Source organism: Balaenoptera borealis (assembly GCF_965194805.1).
Source record: "Balaenoptera borealis genome assembly, chromosome: 14".
NCBI classification, from domain to species: domain Eukaryota; kingdom Metazoa; phylum Chordata; class Mammalia; order Artiodactyla; family Balaenopteridae; genus Balaenoptera; species Balaenoptera borealis.
This window is the reverse complement of record NC_138875.1, coordinates 64,745,836-64,758,967: the sequence shown is the minus strand read 5'-3', so window position 1 is coordinate 64,758,967 and position 13,132 is coordinate 64,745,836. Positions and strand designations below refer to the sequence as shown.

At 52.1% G+C, this 13,132-nt stretch overlaps 1 protein-coding gene across 8 annotated transcripts in view; it reads right to left on the bottom strand.

Annotated features, from left to right (window-relative positions):
* The window catches only part of MED15 (mediator complex subunit 15), a 65,108-nt gene that overhangs the window by 11,653 nt on the left and 40,323 nt on the right, over positions 1 to 13,132 (bottom strand). For 5 of the 8 annotated variants that reach the window (XM_082354621.1, XM_082354620.1, XM_082354618.1 and 2 more), the window contains 4 exons: positions 9,534 to 9,585; positions 8,066 to 8,095; positions 6,402 to 6,614; positions 294 to 514 (listed from right to left, as the gene is read on the bottom strand). In XM_082354621.1, the coding sequence (XP_082210747.1) occupies positions 294 to 514; positions 6,402 to 6,614; positions 8,066 to 8,095; positions 9,534 to 9,585 (516 nt within the window). The remainder of the gene's footprint in view (positions 1 to 293; positions 515 to 6,401; positions 6,615 to 8,065; positions 8,096 to 9,533; positions 9,586 to 13,132) is intronic. The other 3 variants (XM_082354623.1, XM_082354625.1, XM_082354624.1) reach the window with 1 other exon arrangement.

The window sequence follows — 13,132 nt, the reverse complement described above, 5'->3', positions numbered from 1 at the left end:
GCCATCCCTGTGGGACACTAGGCAGGGCTCGATTAGTGCAGCGTCCAGACACCGAATACTCAGGGACAGGTCAGGAGGCCTGCGTGTGCTCAGAGGACGCACGCCCATGGGGCGGTCCAGGCCGTGCTATGAGTGGAGGGTAGCCTCACTCTGGCCTGGGCAGACTCTCACATGAGCTGCCTGCACCAGGAGCCACCTGATCCATCCCCCGGCACACAGTAGGCCCACTCCTTCCTGTCCCAGGCTTGTGGGCCCTGGAGAAGGCCAGGGGCCAGAACGATGGCGCCTAGTACCTGCTGCTGGTTCTGATGATGCAACTTGATCAGATGCTGCTGCTGCTGCTGCTGCTGCTGCTGGAGCTGCTGCTGCTGCACCACGGCCTGAAACTGCTGCTGCATGGCGCTCTGCTGCACCTGGAACTGCTGCTGCTGCTGCTGCTGCAGCGCCGCCTGCTGCTGTGCCTGGAACTGCTGCTGCTGCTGCTGCAGCGCCACCTGCTGGAGCTGCAGCTGGGCTGGGGACAGACGGGTCGGGGAACTCGCACTGGGTGCAGCGGGGAAGGCGCCACCCCCGCCAGCGCGGGAGGGACAGGGGTGACGATGACAGGACAGAACTTACTATAGAGTGAATCACGGTAGTAATGAGCAGGAAAGAACAGGCCAGTCAAGAGGCCTGGGACCCAGCAACTAGTGATCTGCTTCCCGTCTCAATGGAACCACCTGCTCTGGACACTTCGTATCAACAGAATCTCACAACTGGGATCTTTTGTGACTGGCTCCTTCCCCTCAGCATCGCGTTTACAAGGGTCACCCACACTGTGGCATGGATCAGTATTCCCTTTCTTTTTGTTGCCAAATAATACTCCACTATATGGATTTCCCACATTTTGTGTTGTCCATCAGCTGATGGACATCTGGGTTGTTTCCACTTTTTGGTAGTTATAAATAATGCTGATACAAACAATCATTCAGGGACTTCCCTGGTGGTCCAGTGGTTAAGACTCCATGCTTCCACTGCAGGGGGCATGGGTTTGATCCAGGCTCAGGGAAATAAGATGCCACAGGCCGCGCAGCGTGGCCAAAAAATTAAAAACAAATAAAAATAAACAATCATTCACAAGATTTTCAGTAATCCGGTCTCTTTTCAAGTGATGAAAATGTTTTAAAATTGATGCCGTGAGTGCACTGACCACCCCTGCACAGTATACTTCCAGTGGGTGAATATGGGTACATGAACTATATTTCAATAAAGATGAAAAGGAGGAACACAGAGACACTTTGTACACTTTGCTCAGTTTTCCCCAATGGTAGCACTTTGTATAACACCATAACAGTCAGAATGTGTGCCCATTTGCCTGAGTGTGTAGTTTAAATTCTATACAGTTTTCTCACCTGGCAAGATTCAGTCACCATGGAGGTCAAGACCTGGCACAGTTCCAACACCACAGGAGCCCTTGTGGTGCCACACCTCAGTAGCTACTAAGGTGACCTCCATTCCTAATGACTCTGCCATTTTTAAACCACACAGAAGGACTGGCTCTCTCCTTCAGCACAATTTCTGAAGAGTGTCAGGGTGGGGAGTACATCCACGCAGGACCCATTGTGAGCACATTTCCCACCCACAGGCTTAGATGAAGCTGCTCACTAACATCCTTCAACTCCTCTCTAAATTCATTATTTTTGTCTGGTTAACTATCAGTAACTGGGAGGGGAAATTGCCCAACACAACTTTTATTTTCAAGTCTTTTTGCATCTTCTATTTCAGGTGTGTTTCCTGTAAGGATTAAAGAGCTGTACCTTCTCCTTACGTTTCCATTCAGTCTCAGCAAGAAAGCCTATCCCTTCACATTTACTGCAATTACTTACAGTTTTCAACTTATTTGTATCTGTCTTTCCCCTTCTAAGTTTCTCTTCCTCTTTTTTTTTTTTTTTTTTGAGCTTTACTGAGGTATAATGGACATTTTTTTTCTCCTCTTCTGAATTCTATTTTGTTGGAGGATTGGGTTGATTTTTGTTCGTTTGAATTTTTGTTTGTCGTTTCTGTCTCATTCCATTTTTTTCTATGGATTTGGAATGTACAACTATTTCTATTGTTTTAGCAATGACTTTTACAATTTTATCATGCATATTTAATTTAACAAAGTATAAAGTTTATCCACATTTAAACCTCTTTCCCAAATATGAGGACCTTAGAATCCTCTCTAAATATTTTTTAAAGTAGGTTTTACATGCACACGATACACCTGATATCCTTGATATTCGCCCTTCCTGACTCCATTTGGTTTGGTCCCTGTTTATCTTTTTATGCCCACACAGCAGACTTATATTAAGAGGCAGGATAGAATAAAGGCCAGGGGTACAGCTTCGGACCCAGACACCCGGACTCAAATCCCAACTCTGTCACTGCTCTGTGCGCCTAAGTTTCCTCAGCTATACTACATACCCCTACGTTGGACTCAGAATTAAATAATCTATTACAGACCCAAAACAGTGCTCGGAACGTGTGGAGGGTAGCTCTAAGGATTATTTTACAGAGGTAATTTTTGTTTACAGCAAGGATTCCCAGCCTTGCCCCTCCTGACACTTTGGGCCAGACAACGCCGTGCTGTGGGGGCTGCCCTGTACACGGGAGATGCTCAGCAGCATCTCTGGCCTCTGCCCACTGGAGGCCGGCAGCATCCCCACACCACCACCCAGCTGTGACAGCCAAACTGTCTCCACATACTGCCAAACACCCACCAGGGTGCAAAATTGCTGAGAATCACTAGCTTAGATTTGTGCGTGTTTATGCCCTTATATGGAAAATGTTTCTTCTCCTATTTACACCTGGCATCTTGGGAAAGGATGATCTGAGAGGTAAGAGGAAATGGTAAGGGGAAAAAAAAGTATGCCCTTAAAAACCTTTTAGTGAAAAAAAAAAAAAAAAAAAAAAAAAAAAACCTTTTAGTGAAGGTCTCCTCGGCTTTGTTGGCAGCTCTGTGCTCAGGGCTCTAACAACCTCTACTGTCTTCTTGACTCCATCACAGAGTCTGCTGAGTCTGCTTGTCGCTCCTTGACAGAAATGGCTGTTTCTGAGATAGTCTTCTGGCCTTTGGTGTCCTGCTGTTTCACAACAGGTTGGGGCATGGATGCCTTATTTAACCTGTGTGGTCCACTGGGTTTTCATCGGCCATCGTCTCCTCACACCCTCTGTGCTTCCATCTGCACTTAGATGCCCGTCAGACTTCCTGATTTCATCCTCCACGTTTCTCACCCTCCTGTTCCTGAGGCCTCTTCTCTAGGCTACATTCTAGGTAATGTCTTCAAATGTAGCTTCTAGTTCACAAACTCTTTCTTCAGCTGTATCTAATCTGTTTATTCATTCACATTTTCCTCTTTCAATGACTTTACTTCTCATCTCTGTAAGTTCTACTTGGTTACTTTTCAAATCTGTTTGGTCACTCCTGATACAGTATCACAGTGCTCCTTCATTTGGAAGTCCAACCTTTATTTTTTTAAGCACCCCAAGGCCATATCTAACAATGGCTATGTCGCGGGGCGTCTCCACATCTGGTGATTGTTTCTGCTCCTCCTTGAGGTGTGTCTGCTTCCTTCCATGCCTGCTGATTTTGTGTGCTCAATGACTGACCCTGATCTGCAATTCCCACAGGCCTAAACTGGGAGCACTCTCCTCCAATCTGCCCCGGGCTCTGGCGGAGCTGGGGGATGCCAAGGGCCCTGGCACAAATCCTGGACGGAGGGATCCCAGGATTGCTTTCCCCCACCTTGCAGCGTGCCAAGGCATAGCAGGGCAAAGAGCTGCCCCTACCTTCTGCCAGCCCAACAATCCAAAACACAGTCTACACAGAAGGCGAGAGGGCTCCTCAGCAACAGCCAGAAATACAGCTTATTTTTAAAGTAGGTTCTACATGCACATGATATAAAATTCATCAAGGAAACAAAAAAGTATAGAGTTTAAAAGTATCCTGTACCTCAGCCCCAGCCTTATCCACAGTCAGCAGTGTGTGTTTCCTGTGACTAACCCAGGTCACCTGGAGACGCACAGCAGGCTCTGGGCTGCCCTTTGAGAGTCCTCTGACCCAGGACCTACACTCTGGGGGCGTGGAACTAAGGGCTGAAGCAGCCTTCATCACACAGTGGTGTTTGGAGGTGTCAGAAAAGGGTAGCAAGTACCCATTAGCACTACACTTATTTTAGGTAGACCAGGCCACCAGAGGTCACAGGCAGGGAGGGAGGGTCTCTGTAGAGGTAGCAGCAGGACATGAGAGTAGAGACCACTTCAACTTCCCCTAGTGCCACACAGAAGACCAAGCCCCTCGGAAGCTGAAGACAGGATGTAGGCCGAGGTCGGACTAGGGAGGGTGAAGACAGCCCACCAAAGCTTCGCTGCTGAACTGACAGTCTCAGGAGTCAGACTGCAAGACATTCTAAACTCATACAGCTTAAAACTATTTTTTATTATAAAATCTAAGTCTGTGATAAAAAGAAATTCAACCAGCACACCGGAGTATAACGTGAAAAGGAGCCAGAGCATCCTTCTGAAAGCCGCCCTGCCTCTGTGTGTGTGTGTGTGTGTGAGTGTGTGTGTGTGTGTGTGTGTGTGAGAGAGAGAGAGAGAGAGAGAGAGAGAGAGAGAGAGAGAGAGGGAGACAGGTGCACTGACAAGAGGGGACCCGGGAGCTCGAGATGAAGAACCAACCACTGAGCCAAGCGTCAGACGGCCAGACGTCAGTAAGGATAAGAAATGAAGCTCTGGGAGGAAGGGGGTGTCTGGGGGCAGAAGGTGTCAGTGCAGGAGCGGGTGGGAATGAGGATGCATGTGGCCTCTGAGAAGGGCAAGGCGACTCGGACACAGGGAACCCAACAAAGAACAGGGTGCTCGAACCCGCGGCTGCCCTCGTCACAGGGTTCCTGAGAGGGACGCGAGACAGAATACATGGGAACACCACAACATGTACACAAGCATTCACAGCAGCTTTAGTTTAACAGCCCAAACTGAAACAACCCATATGTCCTTCAAGGGTGAGTGGATAAGTGAACTGTGCGTGGCCCAGCCACTCCAGGGAACATTACTCAGCAGCGAACAGGAAGGAATTACCAACACCACCTGGAGGCTCCCAAGGGCATTATGCCGAGTGAAAAAAAGCCAGTATCAACAAGTCAAATATTGCATGATTCTATTTATGTAACATTCGCAAAATGACACAATTACCAAGGCGGAGAACAGATCAGCAGTTGCCGGGCTTTGGGTTGGAGGGAGGGTGTGATTATTAGGAGGCACCAGGACAGCCTGTTGGTGGTGACGGGTCCACGTGCTGACTCCATTCCACACATGATAAGACCTCACAGAACCACACACATGCACGCGAATGCGCAAGAGGGCATGCAAAGACTGGTCACATGTGAATAAAGTCTGCCTGAGTTGACAGCACTGTCGTGGTTTTGGTGATGTACTAGGACGTTTTCGTTGGGGAAGCTGGGGGAAGGGCACATGGGAACTCTGTGCTATTCTGCAACTTCCTGTGACTCTTCAACTATTTCAAAAATAAAAAGTTACATAAGGGGAAAAAAGTACTGAAGCACTTAGCAGTACTAGATAAAAGTCTACAAGCATAAATGTCCATCAAGAGGGTCCTGGGGGACTTCCCTGGTGACGCAGTGGTTATGAATCCGCCTGCCAATGCAGGGGACATGGGTTTGAGCCCCGGTCTGGGAAGATCCCACATGCCGCGGAGCAACTAGGCCTGTGCGCCACAACTACTGAGCATGTGCTCTAGGGCCCGCGAGCCACAACCGCCGAGCCCGCGCGCCTAGAGCCCGTGCTCCGCAACAAGAGAAGCCACCGCAGTGAGAAGCCCGCACACCGCAACAAAGAGTAGCCCCCGCTCGTCACAACTAGAGAAAGCCTGTGCACAGCAACGAAGACCCAACACAGCCAAAAATAAATAAATTAAATAAATACATTTTTTAAAAAAGAGGGTCCTGGGACAGAGGCAGCTGGCGCTGCAACCCTGCTCCTGGCCCGAGCAGTTGCGCGGAGGGTCAGGCACCTCCTTCGGTAGGGGAATCAGGATGCGAGCCACAGCCCGGGCGGCCTGGGGCCAGGGCAACCCTGGAAGGGACAGACAGGGCTTCGCGGCTGAGGACACCCTGAGACGGAGCTGTTTCTATCTCGACTACAAAGCACAGCCCCTTGGATGGAGTCCCAGGCCACCCCATCCTCCTCCAAGTCCTCCCTCAGCCTGGGCAAGAGGGCCTTGGTGTCCCTCGCCCTCTGGGAGGCAGAGCAGGCTGAAGCTTCCCCAGCTCCTCTCGCCCCCTCACCACCCCCACCCCTGGCTGGGAAGAGAACGCGCCACCTGTGGAGAGCGCGGCAGGTTCTCTGAGAAGCGTGGTACTCACTCTGCGGAGCGGCCGTGGACACGACGGCCATGCCATGGGGGGCCATCCCCGAGGTGCCGGGAGGTGGCTGCCCCGAGAGTGGCATCGGCTGCCCCATGGCCCCCAGGCCGCCCATCCCGCCCAGGGGCTGGCCGGGGCCCCGAGCAGGTAGGCCAATGCCGGCTGCTCCCGCGGCGGGCCCACCAGTCAGGCTCTGCAGCGCGTTCATAGGGTCTGCGGGGCACAGGGTGCAGCGTCTCAGGGCAGTGTCCGCCAAACCGGGCCAGGCTCCGTGGGCCATGAGGCCTTCCTGGGCACACGCTTCCTCCCACCTCCAGGCTCGACACCCTCAGTGTCCCAAATGGTGAGCGGCCGGAGTCCCGGGAGCCCCCCAAGTCCCGGCCCAGCTGCCTGCCACACCCCAGGGGCTGGGACACCTCTTGGGCAGGGAGCACAGCCCACACCCTAGCCTAGCCTATGCCAGGTCCTGACAGACTCTAAGGGACGAGCAAGCCCTCAGTGGCAGGCGGCGGCCCCACCCATCCTGGCTATAGGCCCCTCCTGCTGGGTGAGACACAGCTGGGAATCCAGAGAAAACAAGGGTCAAGGGCTCTTCACAGTAAGCCAAGCCTGGGGCCAGAGAAGAGGGGGCAGGGGCAGATCTCCCAGGGGGGGCCAGAGAAGAGGGGGCAGGGGCAGATCCCCCAGGGAGGTTACAAGTCCCCTTGTGCACCAGAAGCCCATCTCTGCTAAGTCTGGGCAGGACCCCACTGAGTAGCAGTTCTCGGGAAAGACCCCTGAGAACAAGGGTGTGTGGGAGGGGTCCGCAGATGCTCGCCAGCTGAGTGAGCAATGCCAGGGCCAGGGGCAGGAGCCAGAGGCTCTTGTTGTAACAGCAAACAGCCACCTGCAGGCAGGTGTGGCTTGGCCGGCTCACCCTGCCACAGAACCGGGTGAACAGACACGTTCTCCTGGCCAAGCACTCTTGATACCCACCCCCCCAACCCCCCGGCCCTGGCTGGCCAACAATCGCTGCACAAGCCAAGAGACCCCAGGCAGGTGCAGCCAGCTCGGCCAAGGCAAGCCTGGGCATGCGGCATGTGCCACCGACAGTAAGACAAACAGCCCGCCAGGGTGGCTCCCCGCCTGGCAGTCGGAGTTTAGTTGGCCACTGGGATCTGCTGAACCCCTTCACTGGCAGCTCACTCAGAGAGACCTAGGCTAAATCAACAGGGTTCCCATGTGATAAAACCTTGAAATTAAAAAATAAAAAAGAATAATAATTCTTAACTTACAAAGAAACTTTGTAACTTAAGAAAGTGAATTCATAGTTATTCTCTAAATACTACTACAGATTATTATACTGAATATAGCATTATACCATACTAGTTCTCTCCCAGAGAGCTCAAAATTTTAGATAATATTCAATAATCGTGTGAGGTTTCATCATCTTTTTTGCGGGAGGAATGGGATGGAGTGGTATCGTCCGACTCCACGGTCACCAGGAGGAGGGTGCCTGGTGGGCCGGGAGCTGGCAGTTCTCAGGAACCTGAGGTCGTCTCTCCGGGAACTTCCTCCTCCAGTAACAGCTTAACCCCAGGCACACGCAGCACCCACCATCCCACTGCTGCTACCCCGCAGCCAAGGTTGGGAAAAACCTTAATTCCAAAAGGAGAAACTCTTACCACTGACAGAAGCTTGTGATTTCTTGTTATCTATATATAAAGAAAAAAAAAAAAAAAGAAGAAACCAAAGTAAACAAAGTTTTTATGTAACCATATATTTCCACGCTAAGTCAGTGCTAAAGGCATTCGCCCAGAGGACATGTGTGAATACATGTATGTGTCCCACCCCCGGCAGCGTTGACACACAAGGAGGCCTGGAGCAAGAGAGTGCAGAACCACCCCGCGGTCAACCTGGGCCCTGGAGAACAGCCCCCAGGTGGAGGCTGGTGCTGGGTCTCCTCTAGTTCCTTCCTTCCCAGGCCGGGGCTCTTAGCACAGGCCCCGAGCCACAAACAAGAGCGCTTCAGGGATCTACGGTGGGCCCACAACACCTCCATTTTCAGCCCACTCTGGTGAGGGAGGCAGCATCCCCATTTTCTGGATGAGGAAACTGAGTCTGTCCAAGGCTGGTTAGAAGCCGGATCCAGCCAGCCCCAGGATAGGCGGGGAACTGCCACAACAGTTCCACCCTCTGCCGGGGGTGAGGCAGCTGTGGACGCCCCCGCCAAAGGGCTGTGTGCACTAGCCGTGCCAGGGCCAGCTCCCAGATGGGCCAGCGAGCCCGAAAGGCCGAGCCCTTGCCAGTACAGATGGGGTCGTGGCCGGGCTGCTCATGCCCCAGGCTTCTAGTGGCGGCTCCTCTTGTTCCAAACACCATGGGACCTTCCCAAACACAGCAAAGAAAGTGAAATCAAGTGAGGTTCATCTTGCTGGCCAGTCTGGTAAAAAGTTAGTGTGGAAAGAAGCAATGGCCCTGCAAGGACTCTGGGGTCCCCAATGTCTCCCTCTGAGATGAGTGACGCTGATGCCACAGCTGTCTCGACAGCCACAGGGAGCAGCCGCCCCATGGACAGGCTGAGTGGGAGGAACCTGCCTCCTGTGGTCACACCACTGCAGGCCGGCAGGAGGCGCCGTGGCTGTAACCCCCCAGAGCGGCCCTGAGCGGCCCTGACCGGGAGGAAAGGAACTGGGATGCTGTGGGGCTGGGCCCTCACCAGGGCAGGGAGTGCAGGGTGGCGCGGAGAAAGCTGGCCCCAGAAGCTTCCAGCCTGACGGGAACACAGTTAGGTCCAGCCTCCATGGGTCAAAAAAACCAGGGATCAGGGAAGGAAGTGTCTATTCCAGGGTGGACTCTGCTTATTCAAGAACTGCCTAGAGATCAAAGCAGCAGTCCTTCAAAAGCGAGATTAAGCAGACAAGCAAAAAGTGCAGTCCAGCCCAGACCACTTGGACACTAACATCTCCATTAGGCCACAATCAGCACGTTTCAGGCTGAGGCTCTGGGAGGATGGGAAACAAATGCGAAGCCATGAAGAACTTCCCGGAAAGCAGGCGCTGTCCACAGACATCCTGCCTCAGGCACTGGGGCCAAGACTGGCCGGCCTCTCGTGGCGACCACAACCACCCAGAGATGTGACGTTTTACTTACGGATGTCTCGAAAATGGATAATGAGCCTGGCCACGAGAGAAAGGTATTCATCCTAAAAGTAAAAACAGGAAGCAGTTTAATCCCAGATGCAGAAGTGAGGCCGAAGTGACGCCCCTTCCCACCCTGGCCCTGCTGCGCTCCTCCTGAAGGCAGGGATGGCAGCCATCCCCATCTGTCTGTCCTTGTCTGTCTGTCCTCTTCCGGCTTGGCTCTACCTCCTCTGGAATCCATCCCCCCGGGAAAGGCCGGCAGAGCTCGGCTACCGCAGAACAACAAAAGGCACAAAGAAACAGAAAACCAAGAAGGTACCAAGACACTAGGAGACGCTGCTCCCCTGCCCTGCTGTAAACCCTGGCGAGGGCCACAGGGGGCTCAGGCACCCGTCTTTCTGCAAAGGGGCCGGCCCAGGGTCACAGGGCATCTCAGAAGTAGACACGGGAGGGCCGCTTTTGCCTTTGCTCCATTTGTACCAAAGTACTTTCGCTTTTCACACCGGCCTGTTGCTTTTCCACTGCTGACGTCATATTTGCATGCAAATCCGGCTGGGCGCCCCGGCGCTTTCCGCAGCTCCCGCTGATCTGAATTCACTGCACAGCCCAGGGAGAGGGCACAGCGCCGCTCAAGGAAGCAGGTGAAGGCCACTGCCCAGGGCCCTCTTGGTTCTCGCTGCGTTTCTGGAACCTCCCAGCAGGGCCTGCCTTCCACCATTTGTCCTCTTTGTAACCAAGGACACTCACTCCGGGGGTTCCGGGGAAACCACTACTGTGAGTTTGTCTTGGGGTCAACGAAGGGATGTTCGTAACTAAAATCTTATTTCAGAGAAGCTGGACCATCTTTCTGGCAAGGCAGGCAGAAAAGGGCAGAGCTTTCACCCCGCCTGCTCACTTGACCCCCGCCTAAGTCACCATGACACTGAGTCCACTCAACAGCAGCCAGAGGAGACGACCCCCGCAGCCCAGGACCCACCGCAGGGGACAGCCCGTGAGCCTGGGACAGACAGTGAACCTGCCGTCACGAGAACACCTCCAAGGGAAACACGTGAAGGGGGCCTCAGATGAATGTTAACAACATAAGCACACTTTCTAACCTCCATCAACCCTCAATGATCTCAAACTTCACCCACCACTGTTTTCTCAGCCAGGGAATCAGCAGAGGAAAACGTGGGGGAAAGGCCCAGGGAGGCCACGGGGCAGGCACCGAAGGACAGGACACATGGGAAATGTGTTCAACACTCCCCCTCCCAATGCCCCCCACAAATTCCTGGGAGGAAAAGGATCCCGCAGATCACCTGACCAGGCTGGTCCTCGAAGGACAACAGGGTGGTGAGTGGGGCGCAAGGAAAGCGGGGGCTAAAGGAAGCTCTGAAATGAGGTGGCCAAGGATGGGGAGCTTGCCAGGTCAAGAGCTGACGTCTCAGTAAGGCCTTGGCCATCTTTTGGGTCGGAGAAATCTTAAAAGAATTTGTTGAGCTTCTTCTACTTCCATAAAAGGTGAAGCAATAGGAAGCAGGTTTAAAAAGCAACCAAATCATTAAAAAGTCCACAAACAACAAATGCTGGAGAGTTTGGAGAAAAGGGAACCCTCCAACACTGTTGGTGAGAATGTAAACTGATGCAGCCACTATGGCAAACAGTATGGAGGTTCCTCAAAAAACTAAAGATAGAATTACCATATGATCCTGCAATCCCACTCCTGGGCATATATCCGGAGTAAACTCTAATTCAAAAAGATATGTGCACCCCTATGTTCATATCAGCACTATTTACAATAGCCAAGACATGGAAGCACCTAAATGTCCACTGACAGATGAATGGATAAAGAGGATGTAGTACATATATGTATACAATGGAATATTACTCAGTCATAAAAAAGAATGAAATAATGCCATTTGCAGCAACGTGGATGGACCCAGAGATTGTTATACTAAGCGAAGTAAGTCAGACAAATACCATATGGTATTACTTATATGTGGAATCTAAAGTATGATAAATGAACTTATCTATGAAACAGAAACAGACTCATGGACATAGAGAACAGAGTTGTGGTTGCCGGGGGTGGGGGGTGGGGGGTGCTAGGGGAGGGATGGACCGGGAGTTTGGGGTTAGCAGATGCAAACTATTATATATAGAATGGATAAACAACAAGGTATAGCACAGGGAACTATATTCAATATCCTGTGATAAACCATAATAGAAAATATACATATGTATAACTGAATCACTTTACCATACAGGATAAAACACAACATTGTAAATCAACTGTACTTCAGTTATAAAAAAAAAAAAAAAAAAACCAAACCAGCAACCAGATATTTTACTCTGACACAAGATACAGTAAATGGGGCTCAGGAGCATGTCCCCAAAGCCCTTGACACGGAACCAGGACCGAGTGCTCGGAGCCAGGTGGGCACAAGGCACCCATGGTCTGCACCCACTGAGGCTGCCCACAGCCCGGTGCAGCACAGGCTCTGGGGCCCAGACCAGCATGAGGAGGCCTGAAGGGGACAGAGTGGGGCAGCAACCACCTGACAGGAGAAGCGGGCACAGGGAGTGGTCAGTCACACTACCACCAAGGGGCGCTCCTGTGGGTAAATACATCACCCAGCACGTCAAGGGTAGAGTGCTTCAGGCCTGCTGATCTGATCCCCCTCTGACTCCCCAGGGTGGCTGCCTTACTCTATGTCTAGACTGGCTTCCCTGGGCGTGAGAGTTCCCAGCCTCCATGCAGACAGAGAGGTTATGACCCCTCTTCTGCTCCAAGGCACCCCCGCTCCAGGACAGTTCCAGAAATGGGCCGAGGAGCGTGTACCTCCCTTATCTTCACTCCATCTTTATCATCTCCCCCTCCTGACAGCAAAATACAAGCATCCAGGCTGGGTACAGCCAGAGCACAGCAGTGACAGCTCACACGCCACACTGACTCCGGGCCAGGCACAGCTCTGAATGCTTTACAGATTATTAACACACTCAATTCTTCCAACTGCCCAGTGAGGCAGGTACTACTAGCGGGCTGGTTTGCAGGTGAGAAGACAGAAATGTGGGAAAAAAGCTTCCTGCAGTTTATACACTTTGTCTAACCTGTACACGTCTTGCATGAGGGCCTGACGGCAAAGGTGGAGGACGAATCCCCTCACGGATGTGGAGGGAGCAGTAGGAAGGACACACATGCTCCAGGTAAGATGCCACAGGCCACACACTAGATGCTACACTGTTATACCTTTTGTGTAAAACTCGGGGAATCTGAACATGTATATTTGCTTTATATCTGCAAAAAGAAATGTTGCAGATCAACAATCAAATCCCCAGAGGTATCAGGAAGTGGCCCGGAAATGAAACTTCCCACCTTGTTATACATCTTTCACATTGCAAGTATATAATCTTTTACCAAATTGAAGACAAAGCCAAATCAAAAGAAAAAAGTACAGGGACTTCCCTGGTGGTGGAGTGGTTAAGAATCCGCCTGCCAATGCAGGGGACACGGGTTCGAGCCCTGGTCTGGGAAGATCCCACATGCCGTGGAGCAACTAAGCCCGTGCGCCACAACTACTGAGCCTGTACTCTAGAGCCCGCGAGCCGCAACTACTGAAGTCTGCATGCCTA